Below are 22546 nucleotides of genomic sequence, written 5' to 3'. Positions count from 1 at the left end.
TGGTTTGGGAAGAAGCAGAAAACGCAATTCTCATGGAGAATTTCAACATTAAAACCTGAGTAACATGGTGATGTAATCAAATGTTGATTGCAATGTAAAACAGAAGTAAAGAAATTCTGATGTTTAGTTTAATTTCCCTCCATTGAAAAAATGGTAACAAATATTTGTACTAACAACTAATATGAAACATGTTACATATGAGAAAGTGGGAAATTAACACATTAACATTTTGTTTCTTTGATTTCATATTACTGGGAGAGGCAAGTAGAAAGCAGCAGTGTCATTACTGCTGAGTTTCCTGCCAACTGATTATAATCCTGTATTGAAATGTTTAAATCCAGCTGGCTTCCGTAAACATTGCTTTACAAATACATCTTATCAAATATGTTAAACGTTACGTTATGTTATAAGTTAAACCAGGGGTGGGCAAACTTTTTAGCTCAGGGGCCACAATGATTTTTAAATTTGACAGACAGGTCGGGCCAGTGTGAACGTACATACATTTCCTGTAAAAGCTATTGAATACATTCCCCAAATGCTCAAATGTTATTTTTATATACCATCTGTATTGTATTGATCTTTCCCTGGAGGCTTCATGTTCAGCTCATTCATGTGTGTCAATTTGTCCACAGCAAAAGCAAAATCACAAAGCTAATCTTTGTTGCTCAGCTCAGGAAAGCAGGAGAATGAGCGTCCAGATAACATTATTTCCCCATGTGTCTTATTTTCACCAGTCTCTGGCACAGCGTACATTCACATCTTCATACGTAACCCTTAACCTTAACATTGCTTCCGCCAATGATCTACGTACCACCAGACTCTCGCTCTTGCTTGTCCACACACTCACACACACCGAGATGCGATACCTGTGTCTCCCTGCAGAAAAAAATTGGGAACCACTGGATTATGCAATGTAGGCAAATTACATCCAGCCCAGAGTTTTCCTCTTTTCACCTTATCCTGGATCCGTTTAAGCAGTTCCTGTTAAATCGGCGATTTGTCCATACTTGTACTAATATTTGATGGGCCGCATTAAAAAGCCAAAGGGGCCGCATGTGGCCCGGGGGCCGCAGTTTGACCACCCCTGACCAACTAACTAACATCAATGACCCAGGGAAACTAGCTGTGCTTCAAGGCACAACCAATGAGGATTAAACAAATAAACGAGTTACTTTGTTGACGGTATGTCAGAAATCCCAATGTCTTGTGACACAAGAAAATACGGTTATTGTTGTGTAGTGTTTGTGTTGGTTTGTCGTGTTAAAACTTGAAACTAAATTAAACAAACAAATTGTGATCAATGTAAAATAAATGACAACATTGAGGAAATTACCCAGCAAATTCAGTGATTTTGTTTGCAAAAATCATTGACATTGTCTCATTAACATTATTTGATTTCAAATTCTCCAAAACACAAAGGGTTGTTCATAGTGTCAGATCAAAGCACCCTGTATCTTCAATAGTTGCAATTTTATCATTCTAAATTATTGATGTTGTAATATGCACAGAAATAAAAAAGTGAGTGTAAGTGCTTTTACTTTGGATATACAGCACCGTGTCCTTTTCTTCCACCACTGATGTGAAATTAAGTTATGTTCATGCATATGTTTGAAAAATTCACAATCCCCAAGCATGAATGCATCTAGTTCTTTTACATGCAAAGATGGATTCATTAAAAACCCCATACACATCTCTTCTGAACTACAAATTCCAAAGCTCTGTGAAGATTGTGTATTGGGATTCTGGGCAGTGACTGCGCTCATGCCCCCAAATGGCTGTTTTCTCTCTTCAATTCAATCTGAATTGGAAAAACAGCTGCACATTTGTCACTGACAAGAATGCTCCCCCTCTCTGCAGAGCTTTAACCAAGAAATCCTCCCTGGTGGTGATTTAGATAAATTGTTTTTCATTAAGCACCAATAAGCAGGCAGCTGATTCTCAACCTGCATTTCACATTGGCTCATGCACTCCAGTCTTACAATTCATTATCTGTCACCATGGAAGTCGAAAGCCTCCTGATGTCTGTCAGTGTTTTTGTGCTTGTCAGATGTAACATAGTTTCTAAGCTGCAATCACATTCTGTAATTTCACAGTAAGTAGTTTACTTAACAGATAGCTAGTGCCATTGTAATAGCTACATTAGTTATGTTGGCTGCAAATGAAGTTGAACTTTGTCTTTATTGTCATTGTACAACAGAATTTTCCATTGCAATAAACCCATCCTATAAGGCTGGCATGACATTTGAACCCTCATCTCATGGGGGAACAGTGCTTACCACTTTGCACTGCGCAAGTTAAGTTAATTTCCTCCATCTGACCACTGACATTCGTATGATTTTATGTCTGTGTTGTTTCAGCTATACAAGGCTAATGAGCTTCGCCTCCACTAGTTTGTAGCTTTATGTTCCATAAAGATATCAACTCATTGGTCGCGCATTTGAAAGGTTAGATTTTGCTAATCGCAATTGTCAAGTTGACAGTGTATCACCTCAATCTCCAAAATAAGAGGTGATCTCTTTCATAGAAAAAAGTTAAATAAAATAAAAATAGCCGTTATTTATTTCCATATTTTGTTTTTTCAAATCTACAGGGAGCAACTGCAGAGGGGAGCCAAATTATTATATATGAATTGAAAAACCCAATTTTTCACATCTGACAATATCCAAGAACACCAAAGCGGTTTGAAAGTAAATTTCAACATATATTGTGAAAAAATTAGATAGTCAGGAATCAGACAATCCTCTAACACTCAACTGCAACAATTACTGTCACCCCGTCCATCTACATTCAACAACATATGTATTTAAAAAACTAATTTCATTCTGTGTGGAAGCAGTTGATTTTGGTCTTAAAACAGAGCTGGCCATCTTGTTTTCTTGTTGACATTTGTAGTATATCTGCAACCTGGGATCCAACACCTCCCCATCTTGTCAGTCATTGTGATCCAATGCCATCCAAGTGCCCATCATCTCCTCGTCATATTGAATGGCAATCTTGCCACTTAGCCTTTATTCCATTCCAGAATGTGTTCGTATTTGCAGAGGCATTTGCATTAGATAAAAGAAAAGGAAAAGAAGGGGTCTTTCTGTGTCCTCAGGGCATTGTTATGCCAATGTGGGAGTTTTGTCTTGCAAGACAATTCCTATCTTCTTTCAAGGTTGTCAAACCTATTTTTGTAGATATCAAATCAGAAAAGTATGCTATGGGTTTAATCATTTATTTTGCAAATACTTATGCGGTGGAATGCTATTTTGTTGTGGCTGGATTTTCTTTTACACACTAGGTTACATACATTTTTTCTTGTTTCTAATATGGTATTCAGGGAGGGTTCTAGTGACTGATAGCATTAGCAATGGGTGATTAAGATTTTTCTCACAGTATCCACTCGGTCATTGTGAGGAAGGATAACAAAAGTAAATCGATAGAGGCTGGAGGGATAACCTTTGTGTTTTTTCCTCCTGAGGTGGACATTGCACACTTAAGAGATGGAAGCCAGCAGTTTCTGGATTGTCTGGCAACTGGAGGATTGTATCAGAAACAGGATGAAGCAACAGCAAATGTATATGATCAGTGGAGCTTAGTGTGGGTCTCCCTGAGAGTTGTGCACAGTTAATACAAATACATTAAACTCATTAATTGTGGCTGGAGACTATATCACCCTATGTTTTCAATTGTTTGATTCCTCAATGGAGAGGCACGTCTTTGTTTTTTAGAATGTATCAGCTGCTTTGTCTCTGCTTTTCAATGTCTGAGTGCAGAATTGGAGAAAGATGTGAAAATATCGGAGGGAAGATTCATAAAAGGAGTAATTTTCAGAAGCTGTCTACTAAATGCCATTACTATCATTCAGATCTATAATGCCATTGTGAAAGGTCACACTTCAGCTTTTTCCTCGGATAGTGTAGGTGAGATAATCTGCGTAGCTGCATATAAAGTTTCGGAATTTCTAATGGGCACATAAAGGAACAGACGCATACAACGCTGCAACTCGTCTTTTTGTCCAAGAACACAGGCAGATTCTCAACAAGGTCTCTTACATGCAAGGAAGGAACAAGGGGATGTAACAAGCATACAGGAAAAGTTCCATCCATCTATGAGATGGCAAATCAGAATAATTAGAGGAGAGAAGATGTCGAGAAGGTATCAGTTTGTGGGCAGCACACAGAGGTCAAAGACACACACAAAACAATGACTCACTTCATATATTGCAATAAATGAAAACACACAAACTATATCCAGATTTGAATATATAGAATAAAATGCAAAGTAAACATGAAAAGAAAAATATAATTCTATTATTCACCGAATAAACTGTACATGCTTAATCAGTTAATGAGAGTAAAATAGTGAGGTAATTCATGAGCCAAATGCTTTCATCATAATCAAAAAGGGCTTGCAATCATGTAAGTAATAATCTTTTCCTCAAAGTACACCAACATTAATTTATGCTGATTTTAATGTGATTATTGTGATTACACAATGTTTGCAACAACAATAAGAAAGTAATATATTACCTCAATTGCATCAGAATCAAGTTGTTGCTGAGTGAATGGAGAGGATTCTGCCATGTAAGTGTTTTTTTGCATCTTGTTTGTGCATCGTGTGCTTTGAGAGTGAAGTGGCTACTTCGGTTTCTTCTGTTGAGTGGTAAAAGTTGATCTAATTTAAAATTAGTGAAGTATTCAAAATGTCACACTGTCAAAGGGAGATTGCATTCCTGCTGTGCCCTTGATGTGGAATTAAATTTTCTCCATATAAAAATGGAGTGAGTCATGAACAGTAATCAGGGCTTGCGATGATCCGCTCCCAGGATCCTATCAACTCCCTCTCCATAGAAAGTATTCAGGGTCAGTACCTTGGCATGGCCTTGGAGAAGTGAAGTTGATGAACCTGAGCACTCTTGCAGCTCTGAGCACGGCCCTGTCACTCAGAAGAGTCACACTCAATTTCTGAAATTCTGTTGATGCACTGCCGATTCTTCATCACAAATGTTTGACATGAACAAAAATATCATTTTCGGGAAAAGTAAAACACCTCAAATTGCTTTTAAGTTCTGTTACTGGATGTACACCTTGCTTTTTTTACCAAAAAAGCAGATACACAACACAGCATCCAAGGTAGAAATTGGACATCATTTAGAATCAGATTGTGAACTATAAAAACGGTATAATTGACACAGTGAATTGAGCACCATTTACCATGTACTTTGTAGTTTCATAGCATCCATAGTATTACTATATGTATTAAAGATTATACTATAATGTTCACGTAATTGCTTGTTTTGATAGTTAGTATTTACAAGGCTAATTCATAGTAATTACTGTGGCTAAACATATAACTGATTTCAATGTTAAAATCAATCTCAATTTCATTCCATAACCTCATCACAATTGCTAGTATACACTGTACATGTTTTCATACCATATTAAACAATGACAAAATGAAAATGTCATTGTAAGAATGATTAAATTCTTTGAAATGATTTCTTAAATGTATATGATTTCACTGTCTCCAAGTATGAATGTATAGTGTAAGGTATAAGTAAAGTATAAGGGGTGCTCATGGCCACTAGGCTTATATTATTGGTAACCCCAAACTCAGAATGAGGGTTTATTCCTCTTTAATCCTATTTTCATGACACACCAACTAAAAGTCTCAATAATAGCCAGCTTTTATTAACAATATTGCTGACGACAATAGTAGATTGACAAAGAAATTAGTAAAAGTGCCCTATTACTTATTTACTTTTTTTTTTTTTTTTAAATGTATCAAAATAGTGAAATCAACATTAGATAATCCACCCACCACAACACCACAACATATTTTCTGTAGTCAGCCATTACACAACAAGATAATCAGATCATTTTAATCGACATTGTAAAGAACTTGACAGAAATCTTAACAGAAGGGTTACACAAATACAAACAGCCATATGGGAGATGCTTGCTGAAAACTAAGATACTGTTGGTGAACTTTGGACTCTGCTTCGATTTTATTCCTTGATTGGGGTACCATATGATTACACACAACACCGGGTCAATTCAAGGTCACAGCAAAGTGGAGGGTTATCTACCTACGCAGATCTCAATATGATAGACGATTGGCTGATATCACTGAGGGGATCAGTTAAAGCTTTTAGGGGAACATGTACAATCCATACTGCTGATGTATATCAGCTAGTCTGAATCCTGAATGTGAAACTGAACAACTGAGCCCAAGAGAAGTTTCAAAGATAATGTAGGCTTTATCATTATTTTAAAGAACTCTAAGTGCACGCTATTCTGAAAGTAATTTAACATTTTGGAACATTTGAGAAACTAAAATGTATATCACATAAAATAAGGCAATTCTCCGGCACATTATTGAGACATTGGAAGCTGGCACTGCTCAGAGTTTATGGCTCGTTTTTGGCCTGAATTACTGATAATATTACACTTTGGCGACCAAAAAATCCTTCTGTGATTAATTGTCTGTATTTTATTATACTGTCTTTAATTAATTAGCTGTATCACGGAAAGACATACAGCAATAAGAGGTAGTGGGTTGGATTTCATTCGATTTCAAATTGTGCCACTAACTATGGCCACAAATTAATCAGAGTTGAAATAACACCTCTCTGACACAGGGTCAACACATAACAAGTATTATAAGCATTGGAATAGCCAGATTGTATGTTTTGAGTGCAACTGTTAAACTCACCTTTCTTTTGTTAGTAGGACAGACATACAGGTAACTCAGGACGGTCTTAGATCCAACTTTATCATTCATCCTCTCGTACGTGGACCCATAGTCAGTAGATCTGAATGAATGATACAAAAGAAAAAAATGCAGTTAGTATATGCATCAGGTTAGGGCTGTTGTTCACAGAGCATACAAAAGCAGAGACAGGTACTCAAGTTGAAAGTTTTCTGTAAACAGGTGTGAATAAACTCATTAAGGATTACTGGGACATGGTGTGAGTCGATTCAACTGATGTTTTGTGTCGAATCAAAAGTATTCATGAACAGACCCTGGCTGGTATGGTACTGTATATATTTAATGTGTGCAGGAGTAAAAACCCCTGGCGATAGAACAAGGGGAGGTTAACCAATCATCTATAGCTGCCAACAAAAATGAACTATTCAAAAAATGTCTGGGGACCTAGAAGTATAAATAATTAATTCTTTCCCAATGACTAGTGTGAAATAAAATATGACGAGTGCAAAAACATGCGGATGTTCCCGAACCCATGGGCTTTAATAATTTAACAGAGGGAATGAGCCTGTTAGCTAGCCTAGTCCCTAGGAACTCAATGTGAATCCATCATAACCACTAACTACCAAATCTGTCTTCAAGTATGATATTACAGCATTTACAGGCACAGTGCTGAACTCAGAAAGCTGCAGTTATTTGCACATGATATTCGAATATTTCTCTGTGTGGGGACAGAACACCCACCCACCGCTGTGGCATTACTCCCATTTGGATTTGCAGTCTACTTAACTGGGTTATGAGGCAAGTAGAGAAGATACCTATTTCGGTGCTCTTTCCTTTTTTTTTTAGCACACTTCACTGCTTGAGCTCCTTTCGTGGTAATGGGTTTTCAGGGAGATTGCAAAGAGATTTTTCTCATTCAAATGTATCCCTGAATACCTCTGAGACACAGTTATTGCTATGATTACAAAACACAATAACGGGTCAGACAGACAACATCTTTTCCACTGCACATTATAGTGGAGGAGAGCTGTACCATGAATGATCCTGATGTCCAGCAGAGGATGTGCACTACACGTCAGAAGACACATCACAAATAACATAAAAACACATCTTGCCTAAGCTGAAGTCATTATAGAACTTCCACAGGTTCTTTCATCATAAAGTCACCATAAAACAGTGTGACAAATGTGTATATGCTCAGACCACATAAATGGAAGTGGTAATGTCTTTGGCCTGGACAGTAGGTCGATGTCATATCTTAGATACAGACCAAGATTAACTATGACCCCTGCACACCGTACACTATGCAGAAGAAAAATAATTGCTATTAAAAGGAAATGGATAGATTTTACTGGAGGAAATTGCAGTGACAAAGGGGAGGTACACACACATATACATATGAAATAGACACACAGGAGGTAAGAGCTGATGTCTTGTTAGCCAGGCTTATGTCTTGAATGAGACATTGCTGCCTAAGGCCTAGTCTGGTGTTGCAAGTTATAGGTTGGCACTTAAATCACCTTCTTTGTCTCACAAAAGAGGGTCCAGAGAGGCTTTCCAGCCTTGAGAGCTTTGTTAGCAGTCTGTAGAATGGTGGTTACGTGTTTTGACACTAAATCCAAGAACACAAGCAGAGCAGAACAGAGCACTATAACTGCTCTTACAGATGGGGAGAAGTGACATCCAGCATTAGCAAAACAATGCATGGCTTGTTCTGACATAAAATGCGTGCCCATAATAATTATGTCATGGCCATGAGATAATGACCTGACCCATAACGTAATCATTATATCAAAAGAAACCATATCCTCAGATGTTGTCAATATGATGGCTCCTCATGTGTTTATGTACATAAATATTTGGACAAAGACACTGATGCTGAGTATAGACTGTATGGTTAAGAATGCATCCTCACGCAGCCAGTCTTGTCTTTCCAAACACTAAGACATTAGTGGGCTTGCTTAAAATGATCAACAGGTCTTTGAGAGTATTTGAGATTCAAGTTTGAGTCCCATTGTGGGTCCATAGTGATACAATAACAGTGACTTCCTGTGTGTTCTCTCTTCTCACTTGTGTTATTGTGAACATCAGTTTAATCTGTAAGTCTTTCATCATATGAAATATTTCATTATTATGTTGACCCAAGCATTGATTTTCAGTGAGCCCTTTATTGACATTTCTTCCCCATCAGGTGAGCCCTTTGAGACACAGAAACATTTTTTTGTGTGCTTCTTGCAGAAAAGAAGTAAAGACAAAAATGGAGATCGAAGGTTGAACGTTCTGCCTTTAGATATCTTTGCGACTATCAATAACAGATATTCAGGCAGATTTGATTCAGGTTGCTATGTTTATCTATCTCGAGATGAAAATCCTCTGTGAATCTGCATATAACCATAAAACACATTCACCACATTGGCAACATAATCTTGTTGGAGACAGATGTATTCTGGCAGTAAATCCAAAACATAATTTCATACATGAAGCAAAAATAGGACCTGGATGCCTTTTTCTTCAAGAAATTAGCAGTAACTTAAGCAAAAAGCAAAATGATTAGCCAATGGAAGCCATCATTTTTTAGGAAACTCTGCTTTAAATACTACTTATTTAGAATATTAGTTCACAAGTACATGTTCCACCTAAGACTGGTTGGGGAATGTGTTCATGAGAAAGAATTGTGTCAATCTATAGGACTGCTGACTAATCATTGGCAAGCTATCACAGGAAAATGGTATGGCAAACCGACAAAGAAATGAAAAACAATCTTATCCAAATATATTGCATTAAAATTGGTGAAAAATAAACTTACAAAAAAAATAAACAAACAAAGGTGTGAGAACTGATTGCTTTGCCTTGAACAAAAGAATCCAGGAAATAAAATAGGTATACTTCAAGTTGTGGTTGACCAGTTATGATCCAAAATGTAAAGTGTATAGGATAACTGCAATATCCTCCCAACAACCCAACAAACAGACAAAAGGATAAGAGTTGGACTGAAAACAAAACCGCCATAATGCTATTAACTGTCTGTAGTCATACTGTGCTGAATTATTTTGAATCCAGAAATGGATTTATCGAGAAATAAAACAAATCTATCTATCTATCATATCGTTCCCCAATTGTTGGACTTGTAAAGCAACACAGAGAGATTAAGTGGAGTGCATTGCAGTACGTTAACATCAAAAGAAAAAAGGCGAAAGAAATTGCATTCATGAAGGTTTGTGAGGTTCTGCCAGATGGCCTCCAGTAAAGCAGAACACTAAGTATTGGTGTACAACCCTGTTGACGATGCACTGGGGAGGGATCAGAAAGTTGTGCACTTCAAAAGCTGAGGGATGAAAATTCCAACCCTTAGCTTAGTTTTTCTTTTAAAAAGCAAATAAACCTAAAAGGAGGCAGAGTGAAGAGAAGCCTGGAATATTGTTCCAAAAGTGTTACTCTTGAGAATAGACCTTATGATGGACTGCTGAACAAAATGGCAGACAGCAAACAGACACAATGAGAACAGAATACATCAAATCAATGCGTGTTTTCCAGGGTCCAAATGTGAAAGTATCATCGGGTTGGTTTGTTGAAGTTCAACAAAAAGAGCAATAACTCAATTGTCTGTTCTCAGAAAGAACCACAGACCGACAACAACTGAGAAAGAGAAACAAAGAAATGTGTTTTTTTTAGCAGAGAACTAACTGACTGATGTGCTATAAAAACACTGAGGGCTGGTGAACCAAATCATTCTATGCTGTGCCGGAGGTCAGATTCAATGACAGCTGACTGAATCTTAGACATGAATTGTTGCAGTCTTTTCTTGTGAGTACAGGCAGACTAGAGGATCACATTTCAGGTGCATAGCAGAACTCCACCATTCTGGCCAGAATTCAGAGATCTTTGGCAAGGGATGATTCCTGATTGCGTCAGATATACAGCTGAAAGTTGAAATGACAATGAAAAGCCCTTCTATTGTATGACAAGTGAATGAAAATGGTGATATGACATAAGATGGAAAAGAAAAGAAAATCTTAAAACTATATTGCAACAAAAAATGTTGAGTAGTAAGATACGTGTGTCCATCGGAGTTGCACTTACACCCTGGCTCTTACTGAAGTTTACACACACACACACACACACACAGACGTGTTTAGGATACATGTTCAGCACACATACATGCTTGCATGTAGCTTTCTATGTCTTGACCTGATGAACATGCTGTGCAATCAAATTCTTTAATACAAAAATTTAATGAAGCATAATAGAAAAGGATCTTGGAGGATTGGCTCATTAAGATTACAGGTGCTCTGAAGGAAATCGAGTTGTTGAAGTGTGGAAAACAGATTGTAGGATTGTATGACCTTTTTTTTTTTTTTGCAATTTGTTTTTATTGAAGCAGATATTGTACATGACATTGTGCATACAGGTGAAGGGGATTTTGGAGATAATGTTTTATATAGAAAGAGGGGAAAGAGGAGAGAGAGAGATAGAGAGAAGGGAGGCATGTTGTGATATCCCTACTATTGTTGTTGAACTTTATACATAGACCCTGAGGTAAAATACAAGTGGGCTGGAGTTGCAATGAAGTCATAGGGATTGTATGACCTTGCTTACTTTACTTGCAATAGATTAAGAAAGTGTTTTGTTCATAACATAGTGTGCATCAATGCATGTGTCTGTGTCAGTGGGAGATAGTGAGGAGAAAGTACAAATCAATCCATGTGTGAAAAGAACACAAACAGGAATGTGAGTGCCAAGTTCATGCTGCTGCTTGCACAAAGTGTTGTCTAGACAATCCTGCAGTGGAAAAAAAATTCACATAACAAGTTGTTTACCAGAAGCAAGCAACACGGACAACAGGTAATCATTAAAAAAATTGAATGATGCCATTAGACTTTGCCTACAATAGAACCATAGCATTGTGTTTGTGGAAATCAGAGTTGAAGAAAAACTTTAAAGAGTGGTAAAGACATCCTGACATTGAGTGGGTGATAACATACAGTATGTGTTGTGTATCCCACTCACAGTTTGTTTTATCCTTTCCTGTTGTTCTATAGCAGGGGGGTCAAACTAATTTTAGTTTGGGGCCACATTCAGCCCAATTTGAACTCAAGTGGGCTGGAGCAGTAAAATCATAGCATAATAACCTAACCTAACCTAACCTTTAAATGGATGTGAATGGGCAACTCCAAGTTTTCCCTTTGTTTTTCCCTTTCTTTTAATTTATTATATAAATAACTTTTTACAAAACATATTATGAACAACCTGAATTTTCTTAAGTAAAACAAGTCCAATTTCAACAATAAACAATAATAACAGTACAGTACATATAAAACAACTTGTCAAGATCTAGAAATTATTTTAAATGTACATACATTTCCACATCTGTGTAGAAATGGAAATGAACGTAAGAGAGCGATTGGGATACTGCTGTGGAAAGCTGGGGAGAGCAAATCGATCAAGGAGACCAGTTTGAAAAGATCTTAAGGCATGGAGAGCTGTTCATAGACGGAGATTACATGAAAGAATAATTTACTTAAATATCAGAGAATCTATCCTCGGAAAAATCCCCTCCGTTAAACCCTGATCGGACGCTGATGTGGAAACGCTGCATTTAAGTGGCGGGATGCCGTCAATTCGCGTGCCACAAAATCCACATATGTTGTGGGAAATGTAGTTTATGGACAATGTACGCTTATTTTGCCACATAAAATGACGTGACGGGCCAGTTTTGGCCCGCGGGCCATGAATTTGACACCTCTGTTCTATGGGATGATTTTGCCAGGATTAGCTACTTCTATAAAGTAGAAAATCCCAGAGAGTAATTATTTTTTCACAAACCTAGAAGGATTAGGATTTAGGTTACAAGAGATTTAAATATGCTTCTGACATCTTTGTTTGCACACTTGTTGCTGACCTATAGCATACTGTATCATGACTTTATCTCCTTCTGAACTGCTCCTCCTCTCTTTTCTTGTGCTCTGTCCACACCATGAAGCAACTACCAGCTTTCTTGCCAGTTGAACGCAGATGCCATGTGTTTTGGTTTTTTACTCAGCAAGCAGGCTTCGGAGGGAAAAGCCTCCAGTGCATCTTTCTCCAGAAAACTCCTGGCAGTGAAGGGACATAAATGACTTCTATTCATTATTCAAGCTGTGCAGGCACAGGGAATGAGTGGGTAAATGGCTAGAAGATGCCTATATTCTTACAGTGTATATGTGATAGTGTAAACACATCATAGTGACCACTCCAACAGAGTCTCTCGGGTGTTGTTAGTGGAGATAACTGACATGTCAGGGTTGGAAAAGCAGTGGAACTCTAGTGGAGATGAATGTGACTGTCAAGTGACAGATGCAGATAAATACAAATAGATGAAATAATAAATATTACTGAAAAGACAATTACTCTTCCTTAAAACCCCAAATGGGTCATTATTGACTACTAGACGAAAGCACTTTTGGATGGAAATTTTGATTGCACAATGTTGACTTTAGCATAAGAGTGGAGCCAGGGGAAAGGCCAGGGTTTCAAAGAAATCATGTTGTTCATCAAAAACCTTTTGCCGTTGCTGCATCAAGAGTACAAACATGGTTTTACACGTGGGCCAAAGTAGAGGCCTATTTGAAAGAATCAAAACAGATGGGGACAAGGACAGTTGCCAAAAGAACCGTGTCATCTGACCGTGCAATTGGTTCTGCATAGACCACATTTTGGTGTCTGCAAGGATCACACTCTTCAAACAGCCCCCAAAAATCCAGTGTAGGCACGTCGACCCTTGCAGCTATGGGGACACATAACATTTTACACACAACCATCCCCTTGAGTGCACTTCTAAACGGAGGGGAGTATATCTAGCATGGAATGGGATTAGGGGAAAAAAAGCGGTGGCTTGTTGATGAGACACATCTTATTCTGACATTATTCAGTAGGTACTAACATGTAAAGGGACTGTACTGTAAGTGTAGCAGTCTTCTCAAAGTGCTTTACAATGACCTCACATTCACCCATTCATCCACTGATGGCAGGGGCATACCATGCAAAGAGCCAACATGAACATCAGGAGAGAGGCTCATTTAGGGGTTCAAAATCTTACCCAACAACACTTTGTTAGGCTTTCTAGCAGGAGCCCGACATGGAACAAGGAACCGTGGAGGACCTCTCTACCATACTGAGCCATGCCGCCCCTTTTGTGAACTGCTAAACACTTCACCATTATAGTATTACCATGAGCAAACACAGAGAGATCTGAACATGTAGTTCCTCTCAACGTAGGCTCTTTGTTCATCAGGGAGAATGGAGCTCATTATGCCAATAGCAAGTATTCATGGTGATTTCATCAAAGAGGAGGCAGGGAAAACAAATTGACGCATTAGCTTCACTGCATGTAGCTTGATATTGCCTAGCCATGTAACATGAACTTTGAAATGTGCAAATATATTCTCTCCCCCCATCTCCCTGCATGTATTGATATATTAATTTGAAGCTTTTATTGGACCCTTAGCCTCTTTCGCGTTTGCTGAAGTGATTCAAAATAATCCTCTTAGTTCCAATTCTATCTCTAACAGCATCAGCAACAGGTAGTAGATTATTCCACAAAAAAAATACTGGGACCTAATTGAACATCCAACCAAATTAAACTGTAGATGAAGTTGTATCACATTGATTGATGTGGATGAATCAAATTGTGCATCTGATTGTTGTAACTGCAGCCAGCTCAAGAGCTGTTTGCAAGCTTACAGTTTGCCCTGAATAATGAATAACTTCTGCCCAAGCCCTTAAATGAAAGGCACTACCTTAGATCCATTGTACTCCATGTGATAACGGTCAGATATTTCACTCTGTACAAAAATGTTGGTGTATTTTCAAATGAAACTTTATTAAAGACTCAGCAGCAATCACACTTCTTTGCAGACAAAAATGTCCATACTGAGGTGCTTTTGAGGAAATGGTCACAATCCACTCACATATCCAAGTCCAAGCCTAAAGTTGTTTTTGCTATACATTTTAATTGTTTTTATTATTTATTTAACAACACGCAACACGTAAATATTGAATGGTCGGCAAAGGAGGATGAGGTCCAGGCAATTTCATAATTGCCTAATTTATAATGAGGCAATATACGTGATGATGATCAACTTGCTAACTGTCGGGTGCCAAATGCTTACTTTAACACTTTCCGTGAATATAGCGGCCATTTCTGCCAAAAACATTTATTCACAAATTTGCAAAACTTCATATGAATACAATGTATAATTTAAAGAAACAAACAAATCTTACCGCTACATTCCTCGAATGACACTAGTGACAATAGTGATGTATCATTTCATTTGTGATATGTTCATATCAGCATTGGAAGTTTTTGTATTAACCTTTTTTGAATTGCTATTAATTTCAGATGAATTGCTATTAATTTTCAGATTGAGTATGAACGTTTCTGCTTGCATTAAAGGTAAAGTACATAGCAAGCCATTGTTTTCTGGATCTGCCAAGATGACTACCGATGATCCAAAGAAACTGGTTGTCTGTTAACTTTGCAAACTGCAAGAGTGGTAGGACATTTCTCTGGCCAGCTGTTTACCAGCTCTGTGGCTCCAGAGCTATATCAAGGATAGACGGCTTCTCGCCCAGAGGGACAGCGGGTGTGTCAACTTGCAGGGCTCTATGGATCCCTTTCCCTCTGCCATCTGCTTAGCCCCTTTCCTCTGTCCCATCTTCTCCTCCGTGACAGACCCCTCCCCGCCACCTCATCCTTACAATCCCTAACTAACTTCCTACCATCCGCATTGCCAAGCAGATATTTAAAATAATGTCAGATCACAAAATATCTGGTCTGGCAACAAAACGGATAGGTTAGCAAAACTCCTTTTGTATGATGGTAGTTGAATTCTAGTAATTAAGTTAAGTAAGTAAGTTAAGAACTAAATATTCCTAAATATCTGCTGAGGACTTAGGAAAAAGGTAAATGAGATAAAGCTGAAACATTTTTTCATACAATGACATTGCTACACTGCTATGTATCCACATATTTCCTGTATTGCCCCTTTTTTATGGTTAAGGCATCTCAGAGCAACACAAGGTGTTGATATAGCAGTGTACAAGTGATTTACCACAGCAGAACCAGTGTCACAATCAATAAAATAAGGCAAGAAGCAAAAATTGCCATCACAAATGCAGACTGGACATGTACATCTGTAGATCCCTTAGTGGGAAAATACAAAATGTGGGTAAAACTTTGATATAAAGAAGCTAATGATATAAACAGAGAGGGAGATGTTAACCTATTAAATATCTGCTCCAACCATAGTAACAAACGGCTGCCAAATGAATTCATGATGAATATCTCTGTCTTAACTCCATTTGATTCATGCTTATCATGCACTATTTATGCATCTTATCAGGCCTTAACTTTATATCATTTATTTATTTTCTGTGATTGCAGAAAGACCTCAGTTTGGATGAGTAACTCACATATGTGTCTGTTTAGCAGAACGCCAGCTGTTTCTCTGGTACAGGCTTGTTGAAGTAGGAATATAAAAGCCAGGCAGGTGTGTAGGAGGGTCTGCACGCTCAAAAAGTTGTTTGTTTGATCTGCTCATTTGCCAGCTAGCATCCAGTTGGGGCAGTACAAAGGTATACATACATGGTTTGTTGGCATTTTCCAAAGAGAAAGAAAAAAGTCTTCTCCAGTAATGTGAGAGGGCACCATCCGTCACCACTCTGGGATGCCTTTATCTGCTACCTTTTTTCTTACTGATAAACAGCTACAGAGCCAATCATGTGGAACTTATAACGCTGGCATGTAAAATGAAATTTGCACTGAGGCAAATAGGAGGATGGAAATGAATAATAAACCTTCCCCATGCTTCAGTACTCTTTCTTGCTACACTCTGCTGTCCCAGTACTGTTCACACACTCCCTTCTGTAATTCCAGCAGTCCGTCACACTGATAGCCCAAACCCATCATAATCTCAGAAGATCTGAGTCTATGGCCTCAGTGCCGGCAACATGGCTGGTTGCTGTGTAAGCAGGCGACAGTTGTTATGGGCACAGCAAAAGTAAAACACATACTGCCAGAACAGCCACGATATCAAATGTATAGCCAGACCAGTCCGAATGATACTGCAGGTAGCTGATGTCAGAATGCTGTCCTCCATTGACATATTTATATTATTGATACACAATGCAGGCACAGGCTACTGCTGTCATTAAATAACTGACTTTTTTCAAAGCTTGGGAGTCCCTTTGTGAGAGAAATCGAGGTGAATGCATATCAGTGCTGCCAAAGTCTTTGAAAAAGCTAAACCAATCTAACTTGCTGATAAGACTTAAAACCAAAAGCAAAGCAGATATATCAATTAAAATAATATGAAAGTCCTTGGTGTCCTTGGACTGAAACCCCAGGAGATCCAATTAACTGCAAATCTGATTTACAGTATGTAGCACCCACAATGCATGAGAAAAGGGCCTATACTATCAAGAAATTAGATAAGTATAAATAGAATAAGTCTGTGTGCAATGGGTATAGAACTAGTCAAATATTTTACTTGGATTGCTCCCTCTTCTCTATTTTCAGAAGTGCTGAACCTTTATCAATCATATAAAACAGTTTCATAGAAGGGGGTTCGAAAAGTTCTGGTCCAGGTTGGACATTTTCTCTGGAAAGTCCAATTGCAAAAGGTCACAGACGTCTGGTGGGTCCTTCTCAGAGAGCTAGTCCCTTCCATTATAGGCGCTGACCTGTGAACTATCACACAGCCTGTGAGCATGCTCAGCAAAATGATGCAATTTGAGAGGATGTCACTCTTCACCCACAGGTGACCCCAACCTGGCACAATGGGGAGAAGGAATTATAGTGCAGAGCAATCTCTCCCAGTTTGATATCAACCTGTATTTGAGCAAAGGGATCCCCTCAACAGTGGCCTTTTCACCAGCAATGTGGCAAATATCCACTGTGTGTGTATGTTATATGTATTTATATAAAATTGTTGTGGTTTTTGACCTTTTGCTTCTCCATTGGATAGAAGGTGAAATACATTTGAACTGAACACTTCTCAACTTTTGTTATGTTCTAAACTGGTTAAACTATCTGAGGAGGTTCTCAGTCTCCAAGAATAGCTTGATCCAATTTATATGCAGCATACATTAGTGTGATTCATTGTTATTCACATTTTGTCTCTGAGCGTCTGTCTTAAGTTCCAGCCCAAAGAGATTTTTGGCTTTGCCACTGCTTGGTGTCTCCTACCTGTTCTTCAGGTGATTGTACTTGATTTAAATTCTTGTGCTTCAAAACCTTATCTTTGCCTTTACCAAAAGACCACTGCACATTGTAGTGTTATAAATAATGACACAATACACAAAAGATAACACAATCTTCACACAAATAAATGGTCTTATATTTAGCCCCTAAATCAAATAGTTTATGGTCTCACAAAAACACACACACAATGTTTCCATGATAGAGAGGTTTCAACTGTTTTGTTTTCTGTTGCATTTTGCTGCTTAAAAAGGAAATCACCATTTACTTTGAACACTAAGAGAACTGCCATGCTGTCTCTGCAGTGCATGCTGTGGCAAAACCACAAGGTGCAATAAGTGTTAAGTTATCACCACGGTTTCTAATACTTCAATCAATATCCTTGAAAATGAACAACTCCCTCAGTGGACAAGTAAGTGATGGCACCACTCAATAAATATCCACTAACTGTTTGTTTTGGTAAGCATCACTCTCATCTTCGAAACCTTGTCTCATTTCATTAAAGCATTTTCCACACCAAATAATTAAACGTTTGAGTCTAATTATGTCAACTTAATTGGTGTTTTTCTTACCATCAGAAATGAACTTGAATTTAAGAGCACTTTCTTTGCTTTCTTCATCGTCTATTAACACCTTTGATATGGAGTTGTAATAGTGTTTGTTATCAATCGTCATTATATCTATAATTGACTGATTAGTGACAGTCAAAATAAAAGAGATAATATTATCAGGCAGCCATCGGACAACTGGCGATGACTGTCTTGTTGAACATGATTCGTCTCATGTTCAGGAAAATAGTTTTGCTGTAGGGAGAGCAATTTTCTTTTTTCTTTTTCTATGTCTCTGTCTTGCAAGCCTAAACACAACCTGGTGAGTGTGTGTTAACCACTACATGTGATACAGTCTATAACCTGTAATTTAGAAAATCGTCACTGATGACTGATTCCCTGCAAGAAAAAATTGAAACACTTTTAACTCAAAATAGCTTTTCAACATGGCTTAAGAGAATCTGCCCTCCAACCTTGGAAAGCTGCTGTCTGGTGTAAAAAGCAAGTGACCTCCGCAACCCTTTTAAAGGCTACGCTGATAATGACTGCTCTTTTTTAGGGAAGCTATACAGACCTCATTTATCACAGTAAAAATATCTAGGCAGCTTGCCAAACATGAAGGTAGAAATATATGTTGGAGATTTCCTTATACACAATCTATCTTCATATAAAAATTGCCATGGAAAGCAGCACATACTGTACTAAAGCTTTCCAGTGCAGTAAATCTGTAACATATCAGTGCATAAAGCGTCATAAAACAACTACCGCATCGGCTTGATTGTAAGAAAGTCACATTCTTAAACTCTTTTCTTCTTGCCCTTAATTTTGTAATGTTTGAATAGAGGGACCAGATGAGAGAAGCTTACTTTGAAGAACAGTTTTGCCAAGCTTTTATATTGTCAAAACTAAGTAAACCCTCATTTATTTCCTCTTTACCTCTAACATGAGAAGGCTCCTTTGAAAAAAATATGCAGAAACTGACTGAGCTTTCATTGTTTAAGGTCAGAACGTTCATTAAAATTGATAGACTGACTGGGTGCTACTTTGAGCTGTTGCCACTCCAATGACCTTTGCAAAAAGTCAGCTTTAGACTTGCCATTTGAGACTTCTCCCCACGAAGCGATAAACATTCTCGCCAACTGTTTCTCCTCAAGCCTTATCAAAGCTGTGATCTCAATTAGCCAGCAACAGAAAGATGAATCACAAAAAGATGCTGACACAAGACCGGCAGCTTTATCAATTCTGCCACAATTCAGTTTGTGCAAGAAAATGACAGATGCATTCTGTGCCTTTATTCTTTTCAGTTTGCCAAACATCCATGGTGCATCAATCCCCAAAGATGCTCCCTCTTCAATGTCAAACAGAAATGAATGTTCCAACTCTGAGTAAATTAATATTATGATGCGTCTCTCTGTATTTTTTAAGGAATAATCAACATTTTTTAAACTGAAAAGCAGCAAGTCCTTAACATGTCCCTACTCCCAAATAAATGCCCCATTCACTATTTTGCAATTCACAACAAATGGAAATGTGCGATTTGAAATGAACTCCAAATAGCTGCAGCTATGTAGATGTTTATAGCTAGTATGGTTGACACTGCTGTTTAGAATGCAACACAGTTGCTAGGCTAGAACAGGATGAGAGGATTGCTCAGGACTGTTTTTCTCAGCGGAAGCTTGTCATTAATATTAAATAGATTTCAAATTAATGCAAAAATAAGTAAAAATTGAAAAAATATATACTTCTGTGTAAGCAGCCATATAATATGACAGTGATGTATTGTCAGTGGGTGAGTATTGTGGAATCAAATAAGATAAAATCTCATTACTTCTGTCACTACTGTAACTGCTGCCAACTATGTACTATTTCAACTACTTGTACTGTTTTACCTGCTTACATTAATGCATTTACTTTTACCGCTATTACAATTAATTTGAATGCTGCAGCTACTTAAATAAATAACCTCAATCAATTCGGTACATTGCTAGATTTGTTTAATATTTTTTGTAATAACTATAAGTAACATGCATTCTTAGCATTATCATTCTGGATAAGCATCGCCATGCCCCAACCAGAATCAATAATACTGAACATAAAACACATATTTTGATAATGGTATTGATCCAGACAGCATGCTTTTAATACAGCGGAAAACAACTTAAATTACTGTACTGGGGAACAGTTTCAAGCTCGGTGAGACATTTTCATTAGTTAAGTTTGACTGCAGATGTATGTACAAACACTTAATTGAGAACAAACTAAAAAATTTGGGATCATGTTGGATAAAAAATTTTCCTGGAAATCACATTTGGGATATGTAAAGACTTAGACTTACTTTTATTGTCATTGCACAAAAAACACAACAGTGAGTATGACAACGAAATGTCGTTGCTTGGCTTCCGGCGTAACAGCGCTAAAACTTTCCCTGTACAACAATAAATAAATATGACTACATACTAAAATAAGAAAAGTCGAAATTGTCAAAAAGTATTTCTCTTAAATCAGACCAAATATGAATTAAATTATAAAGGAAGATATATATTATAATGTTCAATAATAATGTCTGATTTAATTTTTTAAATCAGACATGGAAGTGTACATTAAGTGTACATAAAGTGATAATGTGATTATGACATGATGATTATGTTCTGTTGTTTTGCTCGACCTTTAGCTACTTAATACTGTAGTAGTTGTAGAAAGGGCAATAAGCTGTGGCTTCAGCCTGTGCGTTTTCAATCAGATACGTTTTTTTCTTTGCTTTGGTGTACAATTGTACAAAATATAATATATAAAATACAATTGAAATTTTGTACATCCATTTGGTCTGTCACAAATGATTTTGTTATATCATTAAAGCTGCTGTGTATGCAAAAGAGGATAGTCATGCATGATTCTGCATGCTTGCAGTTTTAGCTTAATATTACTTGAAATGTGGTTACCCAAATCCAGTTAAACTTGAGAAAATATATTAATTGCTTGAAATAGATAATTTACTGATACTAAATCACAATTAAGCCAGTGTCTTATCACTAACATGGAAAATTCTGCATCTCTGCATACACTGTGACAGCAATAAAAAAATTAAGTTTAGATGGATGGATGCTCTCCTCGCTACATTGTGTGAATGACAAGACTGGGAGTACTGCCAAATGTGGTCTTCAACCACAGGGACGCCTCACACATGGCTTCGTTACTTCACCTTGTAACAGCTTCCCCACAGGAGTGTCATGACACATTTTACTCTGAAACTGCAAAACTGACTGCCAGGTTTTATGTGAGTCCAATCCATTTTTAAAGCATGCATGTGGAAACAATAACACCAGATGTACCCTTGGATATAGTTGGTTTACTTAAGTGTGAGCTTTGTCGTTGTAATGTCAAGTAAATCTATTATTGTAGATGTGCAAAGGTGGATAATGTTACATGCACCTACATCACAAACTGCTTTCTTATTTATTGTAAATGACCTCTGGTGGCACACCGGCATTACCTTCAGAAGACACTTTTTAGAAAATGAATGTCTTAAATCTAAAATTGAATTTAATGCTGCCATTGTCCAATCAACAATGTAAGTAGCACAGAGTTGAACAATAATAGACTGTAAGAGGAGGAGCAAAGTGCAGTATCCCCTTACCATTTTTTTTAATCCGTTGTTTATGTAGGATTTCTATGTTATTTTTTGTTGATGTAAAGCATCAACAGATGTAGTTAGTGCCTTGTCTCTGGCACTTGGCAGATGTCCAAATCAATCAGACACGCATTTTGAAAGACATGATACCTAGAGGACTAAAATATCTGGACCAGAGAAATAAACTTGTTGATGAAGGCATGATGGTGCGTAATTGTCCACAACATAATTCTAAACAAGCAAAGAAGAAAGAACTTTGCTTTAGCTAACTCACAAAATATCCTTGTTGACAGATTAGCCTGTGCATTTGCAAGCAAAGCTTGGCACTGTGTACAAAGTGGCACATGTTTGTTTGACCGCCTACATCTTGTCATGTTGGAGGTCATCTAGCTCTACGGTAATAGCCTGTTTAGTGTGTAGGCTCTAATTGTAGGCTAG

The 22546-nt window shown here is 37.6% G+C and overlaps 1 protein-coding gene across 1 annotated transcript in view; it reads right to left on the bottom strand.

The window, feature by feature from the left end:
- sorcs3a (sortilin related VPS10 domain containing receptor 3a) overlaps positions 1–22546 on the bottom strand; it is a 177264-nt gene that overhangs the window by 80814 nt on the left and 73904 nt on the right. Inside the window, exon 3 of the mRNA XM_076147969.1 lies at positions 6700–6799. Within this exon, the coding sequence (XP_076004084.1) occupies positions 6700–6799 (100 nt within the window). The remainder of the gene's footprint in view (positions 1–6699; positions 6800–22546) is intronic.

Source organism: Genypterus blacodes, unplaced genomic scaffold (assembly GCF_046128005.1).
Source record: "Genypterus blacodes isolate CSIRO-AG114 ecotype Tasmania unplaced genomic scaffold, CSIRO-AGI_Gbla_v1 ptg000039l_1, whole genome shotgun sequence".
NCBI classification, from domain to species: domain Eukaryota; kingdom Metazoa; phylum Chordata; class Actinopteri; order Ophidiiformes; family Ophidiidae; genus Genypterus; species Genypterus blacodes.
This window is presented reverse-complemented; position numbering and strand designations above follow the sequence as displayed.